The sequence below is a fragment of the Cyprinodon variegatus genome, unplaced genomic scaffold (assembly GCF_000732505.1).
Source record: "Cyprinodon variegatus isolate N-32 unplaced genomic scaffold, C_variegatus-1.0 Scaffold447, whole genome shotgun sequence".
NCBI classification, from domain to species: domain Eukaryota; kingdom Metazoa; phylum Chordata; class Actinopteri; order Cyprinodontiformes; family Cyprinodontidae; genus Cyprinodon; species Cyprinodon variegatus.
The window spans coordinates 819,048-832,584 of NW_015150900.1; the positions used below are offsets into that span (position 1 = coordinate 819,048).

The 13,537-nt window shown below is 39.6% G+C and overlaps 1 protein-coding gene across 3 annotated transcripts in view; it reads left to right on the forward strand.

Moving 5' to 3' along the window:
- Positions 1–13,537, forward strand: part of srcap (Snf2-related CREBBP activator protein) — a 49,825-nt gene that overhangs the window by 25,030 nt on the left and 11,258 nt on the right. For all 3 annotated transcript variants that reach the window (XM_015389095.1, XM_015389097.1, XM_015389096.1), the window contains 15 exons: positions 675–765; positions 848–937; positions 2,489–2,662; positions 2,761–2,972; positions 4,859–5,036; positions 5,124–5,260; positions 5,886–6,055; positions 7,485–7,814; positions 7,898–8,084; positions 8,180–8,349; positions 8,485–8,636; positions 8,727–8,942; positions 9,068–9,232; positions 10,978–11,106; positions 11,233–11,577. In XM_015389095.1, the coding sequence (XP_015244581.1) occupies positions 675–765; positions 848–937; positions 2,489–2,662; positions 2,761–2,972; positions 4,859–5,036; positions 5,124–5,260; positions 5,886–6,055; positions 7,485–7,814; positions 7,898–8,084; positions 8,180–8,349; positions 8,485–8,636; positions 8,727–8,942; positions 9,068–9,232; positions 10,978–11,106; positions 11,233–11,577 (2,746 nt within the window). The remainder of the gene's footprint in view (positions 1–674; positions 766–847; positions 938–2,488; positions 2,663–2,760; positions 2,973–4,858; positions 5,037–5,123; positions 5,261–5,885; positions 6,056–7,484; positions 7,815–7,897; positions 8,085–8,179; positions 8,350–8,484; positions 8,637–8,726; positions 8,943–9,067; positions 9,233–10,977; positions 11,107–11,232; positions 11,578–13,537) is intronic.

The window sequence follows — 13,537 nt, forward strand, 5'->3', positions numbered from 1 at the left end:
GGGATACTGCGCCGAGTCATTAAAAAACAAAACATGGAGGAGAAAATATTGCAATGCATCGCAATAATTCAAGTATCGTGATACATCGTGATAGAATCGCATCGTGGCCTGTGAATCGTGATACGAATCGAATCGTGACTTCTTTGGCAATACCCACCCCTACTGTCTATGCTAACAGGATGTTTGAGAATGTTTCTTCAATAAAGAGGAAAATGCTTTAGTCAGGAATTTACATGCTAGGCTTAAAATGTAAGAAAGTTGTTTCATTTCTTTAGCCAGAAATAAGTTCTTCAGTTCTGTTGTTTGGATTAAATAATATAAAAAAAAGTCAGGTTTTTTAAGCATCTGGACAGGGTACTCCTTCTCTAAAAAACTATTTAAGCTGAAACTGGTTAGCAGTTACGAGAATGATCTGATCACCGCCATGCTAATCAAGGTTTTTCTGACGATTACAGAAAAAACATTTCTAATTAAATTACAATTTAAAACAAATCATACAGCTTGTAGAGTTTATCTTTCAGGTCAAACTTCTTGGTTGGAATAAAAACTGAAATTCTCAGCTTCTTATAATGAGCTAGATAACAGCTGTAGCTTAATATCACCGGTGTTTGGTGGGGAAGTGGTGTATATTTGCTTCATGTACTAAGCAATCACTAAATCTTTGGAAAACTTAGGAGTCTGGCTCAGAGGAGGAATGCTCACACGAATCTTCTCTATCGGCGGAGGAGGATGAAGATGGAGAATTTGCTGCCAACGAGGAGGACGGTGAGATTGAGATGCTGGAAATCTACCACCAGCTTTAGTGTATTCATGTAGTAATAGTTACTATTTCATGTCCTGTGTTCAGCTGAGGATGAGGAAGACACCATAGCAGCCCAGGAGAAGGTGGAAGGGAATGTCAACCACGCTGAGGAGCTTGATGACCTGGCCAAAGAGGGTATGTCTTTGTTTGTATTCGTTTGTTTGCTCCATTTTAGAGCTTTATCACCAGAACTTTGTATGTTCTTTACATCTAAATCATTTTTTGCTGTGAAGTGTTTGGCTAAATGAATTTTTTTTTTTTTTTTTTTTTTATGTTTTGTGACATTACACCCACAAACCTTAACATTAGGGATGCACGATATCGGGATTTTGGCCGATATCCGATATGCCGATATTTTAAAACTCATGTAACCGATATCGATACTGATGTTAAAGCTGGACAAAAATAAGTAGTCATTGAAAATAGCAGTTTTGTTATCCATTTCTGACACTTTGAAAAATAATATACTCAAATATATTTTCATATGCTGATATCAAATAGATTTTTAAAAACGCGGTATCGATCTATTTTACTTTCAAAATCTCGTGAAATTTCATCGTTCTGTTACAAACTCTCGTGATATTTTGCAAATTCTTGTGAGATTTTGTTAGTAAAATAGATCGATACCGGGTCAATATATCAACATATAAAAATATGGCAAAATTTCGTGAATTTTGGGGGGATTTCGTAGCATAACGATGACATATAGCAATATTTCATTAGTAAAAGAGATTGATATGGTGTTTTTAAATGGCAATATATCAGCATATGAAGATATTGTGATATTTTAATGTATCAATATTTTTTCCCTCGTCTTTAGAAGTTTTTAAGTCTGTAAAAAAAAAGTTTTTGAGGAAGAAGTATTATTTTTTTTTTAGACTTTAGAAACTCAGAAGCTGATCAAATATCAGGTTAAATATCGGTGGGGTGGCCGATGTCCGATATTCAGTTTTAAGGCCGATACCGATAGGGGGCCGATTATATCGTGCATCCCTACTTAACATATTTTATTTTGATATGGGAAAACACCACAAAGTCCTGCATATTATCAGAGTGGGAAAAAATAACTTTTATAATGATTACTTTAAGGGGGAATCAATGAGCTTGTACTTTGACAAACCTGCCCAGGCATGAATTTAAGGACAGTTATAATTTAGGGCAGATAATGTCCATTCTACTCTCAACAAAGGGTCAAATCTTCAATGTCTAGATGTGGAAATTCATTTCCCTAAAAAAAAGAAAAACCCGGCTGTGATTGCTGTAAAAGGTGGTTCTAGAAAGTATTGATCAGGAGGGATTAAACTTAAATGCATGCAATAGTTTTCAGATCAGCTGTTTCTATTGTCATTGCATTGTCACAAGTACAGAGCAACAAAATGAACTCTCTGCAGTGGGCTGCCATGTTTGGCGGCACCCGGGAAGCACTGTGGAGTAAAGGATCTTTTCTCACGAAGCCAGACTGTCAGTCTGTGGGAGTGGGGCTTGAATTCAGAACCTCTGGATTCCAAGCTCTATGCCATAACCACTAGGCCTCCACTCCCCTATACAGATTTCCCTCTGTAAAAAAATTCCGATCTGTGTATCATTTTGTTTTATTTTTGGTCACAAGAAATGCCAAACTATGCAGTAACCTTCATTATGGAAAGAAATGTCACACAACCCGACTCGTCTCTGCTTTACTTCTAGGCGACATGAGCCTGGAAGAGCTTCTGGAAAAGTATAAAGGAGCATATGCATCTGACTTTGAGGCTCCGTCTGCGTCTGTCTCCAAAGCCAGCTCTGATTCTGAGGTGTCTGGGGATGAGGAGGTGGAGAATGAGGAAGATGAGAGTGATGTGGAAAGCAACACATCATCTTCAGGTATAAGAGCTCCTCCAGAATCCTAACTTCTTTATCATTTAACAAATGCAAAGTTTAAAAAAACTTTGGATAATCTATTAACTAGATTAATTGTTTAGATTCTCCTGGGGATAGTGCAGACGATGACACCGAGAAGGGGGAGAGTGATGAAGAGGAGGATGAGTGTGGAGATGAAGGGATGGAGCTTTTGCTGAAGGAGGGGGACCACAGCCCTCCCTCCTCCAGCTCAAGGCCAAAGAAAGAGATCAGCCATATTGCTGCAACAGCAGAGAGCCTGCAGCCTAAAGGCTACACTCTGGCTACAACCAAGGTTAGTCTCACACATGTTCAAACCCTTTTTCTTTCTCCTGAGCTAAAGAGGCATCAGTCACAACCTTTGAGGGCATGTGTCAATCTCACTGGATTCAAATGCAACCTTTAAGATTAACATTTTATAAGAAAAGAATGAAGACAGAATTAAAACGGTCTTTAATAACTATAATGACTCATTAGGATCCATTAGCAATATTAGAATTTCTAGGGCTGCAACTAGCTAATTAACCATTTGATTAGGGCTGAACGATTTAAAAAAAATCTAAATTACAAATATTTTTAATCAAAATTACCATTTTATTTTGATTTTCGTTTGCACTAATCCCAAACTAGATGTTTCACCCCAGGCTTTTGGTTTTTGAATGGTTCTTTTCCCAGAGTCCATTTTTAAAGTACTTTACTGTAAACATTGTGTGAAAAAGTGTTCACTTCTATTTGCATGGTGACAAACCCACTTCAAGGATTTAATCACCACCTGAAGGACTGGAGGGATAAATTTAATGTTTTGCTCTTCTTAACTATAGTGTGATTAAAAATTAGTGCCTCTGCGGTTTGAAATTTTTGTTTGTTCAAATTTCGAATGCAATTAATTGCCCAGCCCAAAAATAGATTAGGTTTTTGATAATTTTTTTTGTGATAATTAATATATCAACACAGTTCCTTAAAAAGACTCTTTACAAAATTAAACAATGTAAAACTGAAACTTTTGGATAGAGCATATTGACCGAAAAAAAAGTTTTCTTTATCTTAAATGCTACATTTTTTCATATATTTTTTTTTTTTTACAATTTGGTACAATTGCTTCTCAAGGGCTACGTTCACACTGCAGCCTGAAGTGACCCAAATCCGATTTTTTTTGCCCATATGCGACCTAAATCTGATTTTTTTCATGGCTGTGTAAACAACACAGATCCGATTTTTTTCCAATCCGACCCAGGCTATTTGGCTATGTGGTCCTAAATCCGATTCAAATCTGATCTTTTCAAATGCAAACCGTGTGTGAACGGCCAGGTCGCATTCATCCGACCTGAACGTCATTAATACCCGACAAAGGTCACTATTATGCGTCTTGCTACGCAGAAGCGGCAAAAAAACAACCACCATGGCAGATGATGATGCGGAGAGCAGTATTTATGTTTAACCATATTGAAAAGATTGTGTTTTTATCGTTGGAAAAGATCACTAAATGTTCTCCAGCACTACCATCCATGTTTACTTCCGGAAAAAAAGAGCACGCTGACATTGCGTCCTCTACTGCGCATGCGGGACACTTGCATTGTATGACTGCACAGGAGATCACATACAAGTCGCATATATTTGGAAATATGAACGGCAACGCAAAAAAATTGGATTTCTCAAAAAAAAAAAATCAAAATTGAGCATCAAAGCCTGCAGTGTGAACGTAGCCATGGTGGGATACTCTGTCAACCAAACACACCTTTTAGAGTTTCTATACTCCAGTTAATGGTTAATCCATTACTAAATTAGTCAAAGATTTTTTCAATAATTGATTAATCATGATTTATCCGATTGTTTCAGCCCAAATTATTTCCAATATCTTACAAAAACAATTGATTGATTTTTAAAGTTGCTGTATTGCTTTCCTGTTTTCTGCTCGGCGCCTTGCTCTCTCACAGCCTAATGAGTCCAGGCATGTAGAAAACCTTCTCTCATCTCTTTTCTTCCTCTGCTTTTATATCCGCTTTTTTATTTGTTGCATGATTTCAAATTTTTGATTCTTTTTGCGGTGACTGTTGAGTGTTGCGACCCGTTATCCTCCTGTCAAAAGGTGATTGTACCTTTTTAGTTTCACTGGTTAGGTGAAAGTCGTCTTGTTTCCAAACCTCTGGATCATTCCTTTGTCATCCTTTATCCCTGCTGCAGGTGAAGACCCCCATCCCCTTCCTGCTTCACGGAACTCTGCGGGAATACCAGCACATCGGACTGGACTGGTTGGTCACCATGTACGAGAAGAAGCTCAATGGGATTCTTGCTGATGAAATGGGCCTGGGTAAAACCATCCAAACCATTGCTCTGTTGGCTCACCTTGCCTGTGAAAAAGGTAATGTTTTCAAACATCCCTCTCCATGTAAAAGGTGCTTGTACTTTATTTTTGATACTTTTATTATTATTATTTTTTTTCTTTTAGGGAACTGGGGTCCCCACCTCATCATTGTGCCCACCAGTGTGATGCTGAACTGGGAGATGGAGCTGAAGCGCTGGTGTCCAGGGTTTAAAATCCTCACTTACTTTGGCAGCCAGAAGGAGAGGAAGCTGAAGCGACAGGTGACATGTCTACTTCTGCTTGACTACAGCGTTTCTTTTAGTATGCTGGTGTAGGGATTTGTTTAGAGGAAAGCTAAGTTAAAATAGAGGAGAATAGTAGCAGCATGCATGACAGAGCTAAATTTTTGAGAATATATTCTGCTCATTGTAGCGATCTTCACTGTGACAGTTTGTTTTGTCTCCATTTGATAATTGATTGTGCAAAGATAACTGGAGCCTGTAGGCAGCAGTGACTTGCATTCATGTCCATCTAACACCTGTAAAACGGACGCATAACTATGCATTGCAGGAGGCAAACTAATGGTTTTATGGAACCCATGCTTGCTGTCTTTTTCACTTGATATGTATGAACTACTGTTGATTGGTTTGTTTTAGTTTTAAAACCAACACTGATGCCATTAGCTCTAAGTTAGAAGACTAATTTTCCATTAAACTGTTAGCTTTAAAGTTTCTGAACATTTTATTTAACTTCTTACAGGCCCTCTTACATTTATTTATCCTTAATTATACCACAGCAAAAAACTATCAATTTGTTAATATTAGTCAGAAATGAGAAAATAGACATTACTAGAAAAATGAACACCTTTTTTTTTCTTTTTTTATTTAACACCAAATCTTTTCTCAGGGCTGGACGAAACCCAATGCTTTCCACGTGTGCATTACTTCATACAAGCTGGTGCTGCAAGATCATCAGGCCTTCAGACGTAAATCCTGGCGTTATCTGATCCTGGACGAGGCTCAAAACATCAAAAACTTTAAGTCACAGCGTTGGCAAAGTCTACTCAACTTCAACAGGTCAGTGAAACCTTTCAAAATATGATTGTATTATTTTCTCTCTTCCAAGAAAGCTGCAAACATAAAGGAGAACTACTCCGATACGAAAAATTCATGAGAATTTAATGGCTGTAATTATGTTTATGCATTTAGCAGACACCTTTATTCAAAGAGATTTACAAAGTAGACAGAATGCTCTATATCCCAAGTCAGAATCAGAAGTGAAAGCAAAAATAGATAAAGTTGGAAGAACAGAGAGTAGTAGAAGGTATAGAGCTATGGGTAAGATTTAGGATGGGAGATGCTTTTTGAAGAGGTGGGTCTTTGAGTTTCCTGAAGATAGACAGGAAAGCTGCTGTTCTTGTAGAGCTTGGTAGGTCATTCCACCATCTTGGAACAACACATAAAAACAGTCTGGATTGTCTTAAACGTGGTGTAGGCACTGCTAGACGACAATCCATTGCGGAACGGATCGACCGAGTTGAGACATAAGCCTGTTATAGAGAGTTCAGGTAGAAGGAGGCCAAACCCTTAAGCACTTCGTAGGCTAGCATCAGGGATTTGAATTTGATGTGGGCGTCCAGGGGTAACTAGGGAAGCTCAATGAACAGAGGGGTGACATGAGCCACTGCGTTCTGGATCATTTGTTACGATTTTAACATACAGGCTGGGAGACCAGTCAAGAGTGTGTTACAATAGTCAAGGTGGGAGATGACCATAGAGTCCAGTCTATGGTTATCTGTCTAAGATGCACCATGAGCTTACATTAGCATGTTGGGTTAGGTATGGTCCTATGTTTCGTAGTGTGAAGCGACAAGATCGAGAGATGGAGGAAACATGATCTTTATAGGTCAGCTGGTCATCAGTCATGACACCCAGGTTTCTTGCTTCCTTTGATGGAGTCAGAGACGGGGATCCAGTCTGGATGTGAATATTGTGGTGTATGGTTGGTTTGGCTGGGAAAACAAGCCAAACCAAAGAGATTCAGTTTGAGCTGATGGGCTTTCATTCATTTTGAAATGTCAGAGAGACAGCCTGAGATGCGTCCTTAGACTGCGTGGAGCTGGGTGTGGTAATTATACTAGCTAGGGTTGTTTTTGTCCTCAGTGTGTGCCATCTTACCAAGTGGCTAAAGTATGTTCCAGGAAGTCTCTGCTGTGTCCATTGCTGCCTACTAGTGTCTAAAAATGAACAGGACCAAAATAAAAACAGGTTCAGAAGTTTTAATAAAACATTAGGATTTTAACCCTTTAAAGCTATAAAATATAGTTTTAATTTTAGACTGAATAGAATTCTCCTGTTTTATTTGTTATTTGAAGATGGTATGCTTTCATCAAACCTAGGGGAAATATGTCTTAAAAATAGAATAGAGATGGTTACCAATAATCGGTCCATGTTTGCTTAAGGGGACTTTATCCTAACCTCAGCTCTAACATCTCTCCCATCACAGCCACCGACGCCTGCTGCTCACAGGAACTCCTCTGCAGAACAGCCTGATGGAGCTCTGGTCGCTGATGCACTTCCTCATGCCCCACGTCTTCCAGTCGCACCGGGAGTTCAAGGAGTGGTTCTCCAACCCGCTGACAGGAATGATCGAGGGCAGTCAGGAGTACAATGAGGGCCTGGTCAAGAGGCTCCACAAGGTCCTGAGGCCGTTCCTGCTCAGGAGGATTAAGGTCGATGTGGAGAAGCAGATGCCGAAGAAATATGAGCATGTGGTGCGCTGTCGCCTCTCCAAAAGGCAGAGATTTCTCTACGACGACTTCATGGCACAAGCCTCGTGAGTTTCCAAAGGATTATTATGAAAAAAAAGTTTAAAAAAAGGAAAATATTCACACCTCTTATCACTGCCTGCTTTCTCAGGACCCGGGAGACCTTGGCCAGCGGTCACTTCATGTCTGTAATCAACATCCTCATGCAGCTCCGCAAAGTGTGCAACCACCCCAACCTATTTGACCCTCGACCCATCCAGTCGCCTTTCATCACACAGCCCATCGTTTTCCACACTGCCTCCCTGGTGCAGGAAGCTCTGGAGGTTTCTCCTCTAAAGGTTTGTATTAATGGATGCTCAACATGATTAGATTTTGCTGCTAACATATTCTCTAAAAGGGTGACTGGGATATTTTGTCCACTTTAAATTTATAGCGCTGCGACCTATCTGCATTTCGCCTTGTTGGTTTGGAGCGCCACGTTAGCCGTTACCAGGCAGACGTGTTCCTGCCGCGCCACAAGGTCAGCCGCCAGCTTATACAGGAGATCACAGAGTCCCCAGAACCACCTCCAAGACCCAAACCCGTCCGCATGAAGGTCAACAGGTACTTGCTGCAGCAGGGATTGTGAACATTGCATGAATCTATTTTGTCATTAAAGAAATATAAAAAGTACTCTTCTGTAGTCTAATTTATTCCTCTTAATCTGATCTAAGTAATTTTTTAATTGATTCTTATTAGGATGTTCCAGCCTCCTCCTAAGGGTGATAATCGTCCGGTACTACTGATGAACAAACCCACATGCTCCGTTCCGCCTGCAGCTCAGACCCCCAAACCTCCTCCATCCTCCGAGCCCGGTCCAGCTCCAGTTCCTGCCCCTGTAGTTCAGCAAGGTTGGTAATACGCATGCAAAAAAATTATAAAGAACTAGCTAAAACATTGGAAACCCTTTGAGTAATCACCTATTTTCTAATGTCTTTCAGTGGTGTGTTCTGTGGCGCCCACAGCTCCTCCTCGTCCTCCCATCAATCCCGCTCCTCAAACTGCAGTAAGATCCAGCGCCCCAAAACCGATACTGACCGTACGGCCTCCCAGTGCTCCCTGTGCAGCCAGTATCTCAGCCCATTCAAGCCCGGCCCCAAGCAGCATCATGCCTCAGAGGGTTTTACTGAGCCCTGACATGCAAGCAAGGCTGCCATGTGAGTGTTTTCACTCAGATGTTGTGTTTGGGCCCTAAAGCTTATTTTTATCGGCACCTTTGATAAAGATGTGCATAAAAACAAAGGATACAATAAAAAGGATCTGTTTTGTCTGTCTTTCCCAGCTGGTGAGGTAGTGAGCATCGCACAGCTGGCTTCTCTGGCAGGGCGACCTGTATCTTCAAGCCAAGGCAGCAAACCCGTCACCTTCCAGCTTCAAGGCAACAAACTGACTCTTTCTGGAGCTCAGATCCACCAGGTCCCAGCAGCTGGGCCACGCCCTGTTCAAGGTTTGTGGTCATGAAACATTTGCACTAGAGGAAGTTACATTTATTAGCAGCTTTTGTCTAATTTAGATTGTTAAAGTTTAGATTAGTTTAATGGATTTAGCTCGACCTGATGCAGGTCTCTGAGAGGCTTAAGATGGGTTTTTAAACCAGTTAGAACATGAATAAATTCTTCCTATTATGAAATGCAGAGAAACAATAAGAGATTTTCATGGATAACCTTCTATTACTTATCTACGGAAGAGGATTAGGCCACTGGAAAAAAAAAGAAAAAGTTAACTGATTTTTTTTTTTATTTTATTTCAGTTTAAATTGGGAAAAAAAGTCAGAATTCTGACTTTTTTTCTCAGAATTCTGACTTTATTTTCAGGATTCTGACTTATAAACTCAGAATTCTGACTTTTTTCTCAGGATTCTGACTGAATTCTGACGATTAAAAAAAAGTCAGAATTCTAAGAAAAAAAGTCAGAATTCTGAGAAAGATGTCAGAATTCTGACTTTTTTCCCATGCTAAACTGAAATAAAATTTAAAAATCGGTAAACTTTTCTTTTTTTTTTTCTTCACTGGCCCTAATCCTCTTCCGTACTTATCAGAGGAATATGTAAACTGTTTACTGTTATAAACAGTTTAGTGAAGACTAAAGATGACAGGGTGTCCAGACCTTTTTACTGTAAATCGGTTCAGTTACTTGCTGTGCTCAGGAGTCCAGGCGTCAAATTGGGTTTAATTCAAAACATGGATGAAAATAGAAGACTGTCACAGAGCTCTAACCAAAAACAAACCAATATTCCTTCTGTGCTCTTTGCTCAGTCTGCTCTGTTTTTGATGCAAAGCTTTGTTCTTTCCTTGAGCTCAAACCTAGAAAAGCAGAACCAAACCAAATACCAGGAAGTCAGGAGTGAATTTTTGGCTGATGTAAAAGCTTATTTGTATCATCCGACCAATGAGCTAAATCCCAGAGTAGTCCATTGTGTGACACCAAAGGGTTCACTGATGTAAAATGTTTTTGTTTTTTTTCCCCTGACTAATACACTTCAATTAATGTCTAATATCTGTCACTGGATACATATTTAAAAGTTTTGTCAATAAGTTGGATGTTTAGCCTCAATTGAATTATGTCTTCTACTGAAAGAAAATAAGATTGAATTTGTAATCTCCCATAAGATGCTCCAGTGAGGCTGTAGTTAGCTTTACACAATTAGGCTTTTTGGAGAGCAGCTTTACTAAAACACATGATAATGTATCTCTACTTCAGTCTCCCTGAACCCCAGTCGGCCTCAGCAGATGGCCGTTCATACTCAGCCTTGTTCTGCTGGAGGTTTCTTCCTGTTAAAAGGGAGTTTTTCCTCTCCACTGTCGCTTCAAGCATGCTTAGTGTGAGGGATTGCCTTCGAGTCAATGATTCGATGCAATCAACTGGTTTTCCTTAGATAGAAAACTCTAAATGTATGATCTGGTGAACTGTAAAGTGCCTTGAGATGACGTGTTGTGAATTGGCGTTTTATAAATAAACTGAATTGAATTGAATAGAGACCAGCATAATAATTGGAGAAATGTATTCTATTTTTGCTGAAAAGGGGATTTATTTTGTTTGAATAACAAATAGTTGCCTGGCTAACTGAGCCAATGAAAATAAATTCTTTAGAGATGGAAAAAGCCCAAATGAAAAGGTTGCCTCATGTTCCAGATGGAATAAAATAAACATAAAATAAAATAAACCATCAGTTTCTCCCCTGCTTCTCTGTAGGGAACGTGATGCACCTTGTGTCCAGCGGCGTGCAGCATCACCTCATCAGCCAGCCTGCACAGCTGACTGTCCAGGCAACCACCAGCACAGCTGCTGCAAACAAGCTGCCACTCAATGCCTCACCTCAAGGTATTTCACCTTAAACCTCCTTCACCCTCCTAAACATGGATGCTGTTAATTTAACCCAAGTATTTGCTCGGGAACTTTAATGGCAGAAAAGTTAATCCTCATTAACTTTTAACTCCTTATTTTCAGTGCCCTCAACCATGGTGAGCAACCCTGGAGTTGTGAAGATTGTTGTGCGCCAGGCAGCAGGCAAGGAGGGTGGGCCTGTGCCCACGTTGGCAGTCGCTCCTTCCCCACGTCTTGCTCCCCAGGCTCCAAACCCTTCCCTGCATCCCTACACCAGCAGCACTCCTGTCAGGAGCACAGCTCCCCTGCAGATTGCCCCCCGCACCCCAGGTCCTGGTCCCGGTCCTGCTACAGCTCACTACACCATAGCTCCCGTCAGACACCCAGGCTCCAACCCAAACCAGCCCCAACCCCTGCGACCTGTCCTCAAAGTAGTGCAGCCTCCTCCCTCCAGCACAGAGCAGCCAGGTGAGAGAACGTTCAGATGGGCTGACATTTTCTCCGAGCTGCATGCTTCCCTGGTCAGAGATTTTCTACGAATGTTTGCTTTTCTGTAGCTTCTAATAAATCTAGATGCCTGCTCTGTCAGATGATGCCAAACCTGTGAACTTTTAAAAAGGCCCAACAATCATATTAATGATTTTTAAGCCATTATAAAGTATTTGTCCTCTAAAGCATAAGAGAACATAAACAGAACACAAACAGAAAACAAAAAGCTTCAGTTGCTGAGCCAAAACTTTTCCTATTTCTAGAGATCCTGAACAGCTTTGAGAAGATCAAAGTTTTCTTTTGGTATTTTCCACCAGGGTATCATATTTTATCAAGATATTTGGTCCAGAAACACAAAGTAGGGAATCAATAGGAGGAAGAATAAAAATATCTGGTTTAAAAATTAATTCTGAGTAGTATGACTTTTATTTGTCATCAATAGCCTTATTTAAACAACCACGTTAAGAAGTGGAGCATGATTAGTAAACATGGTCCACTTTAACCTCAAGGTAAATCCAGCTGTTCTCAGAAGGTCTGAGGTTTTTTTGAAAAGTATTTGAAAAAAAAAAAATCTGTAAAAAAAGTTTTTTTTTTGTTTTGTTTTTTTTATAAAGCCACCACTCAGATGGGAGATTGGTAAGAAATAAGTAATTGGGGAAGGAAGGTTTATTAATGGTACTAATTTAAGTATTTATCAATACTATTATTTAAGAGTTAAAAGACATTTATTTAGTTTAAACTATGCATTACCCCCAGCATTCAGCCTCAGTGAAACACGGTAGTGGCTCTACCTACCATGATACGGAGAATGCTTGTCTCCCAGATTTAAAGGTCTAAGAACAGCGACCCTAAACTTACAGCCTGAGCTACAGCAGAATGGCTGACTGGGCTGTAAAACCACATAAAAAAGCTTTATTATCTTAAATCTAAATCCAACTGAGAATCTGTAGCAGGATTTATAAGCCGATGACCAAAGCTCTGCATCCAATCTGACTGAGCTTGCGCTATTTTGCAAAGAAAGGCAAACACCAGGGTTCCTGCGGGTCCTTAAAAAGTCTTAAAAGGCATTGAATTCTTCAAAATAAAACTAAGGCCTTAATTGGTATTAAAATGTCTTAAATCAGTCTTTCGTAGGTCTTAATTTTTAAAACATCATAAATATGATTATTTTTATTACGATTTATATTTGTAATCTAAATAAAACGTTTAAATTGGCAAATTTTTTTTTTTGTATTAAAAAAAATAATGGCCATTATTGGTTCCGTCCCGATAGCGGAACCAATAAAAACGTTGTTGCGGCCGGGACATTTGGGAGATGCACCATTAACTTTTTGTCTGGAAAATATGAGCAAGCGTAAATGTAACAAAAAATGGTTGTCCAGCCAAGAGTTTTCTCCATGGCTAAAGCCAGGGAACATACATGAGGCACAGTGGATTTTGTGCAAGAAGTCATTCAAGCTCAGAAAGATGGTAATTAAGGCACATGAGTCGCACAAGCAAAGCACGAAACACAAAGCATCAAAATCAAGTTACAGAGAAACAGCCGGTATTTCTCAGTTTAGTTCCACCCTTGTCTCTGCAGCGCCTCCACTTATCACCAAATCAAACATACTAAGAAAACGATACAAAGAAAAATAGCTGCAAAAAAGACTTAGCACTGGTTATGTTGTGGCTTTAAAACTGATTTGTTTTGTTCCTGTTAAAACAAAGTTTGTGAATTCAGTTAAATAATTGTTAAAATATATCTGTCATTTGTTTGTTTTTAGCTTTCTTCCTGTATGGGAAGCTTTTCAAAATTTGAAACATTGGTGCAGTGGTTTATGTTAAAATAAACCTTTGGGTTAAGTTGTCGCAAGCAAGTTTTTCTTGTGTTTCTTGTGAATTTGGTCTTAAATTTTTATTTCAAGTGGCATTAAAAAGTCTTAAAAAGTCTTGAATT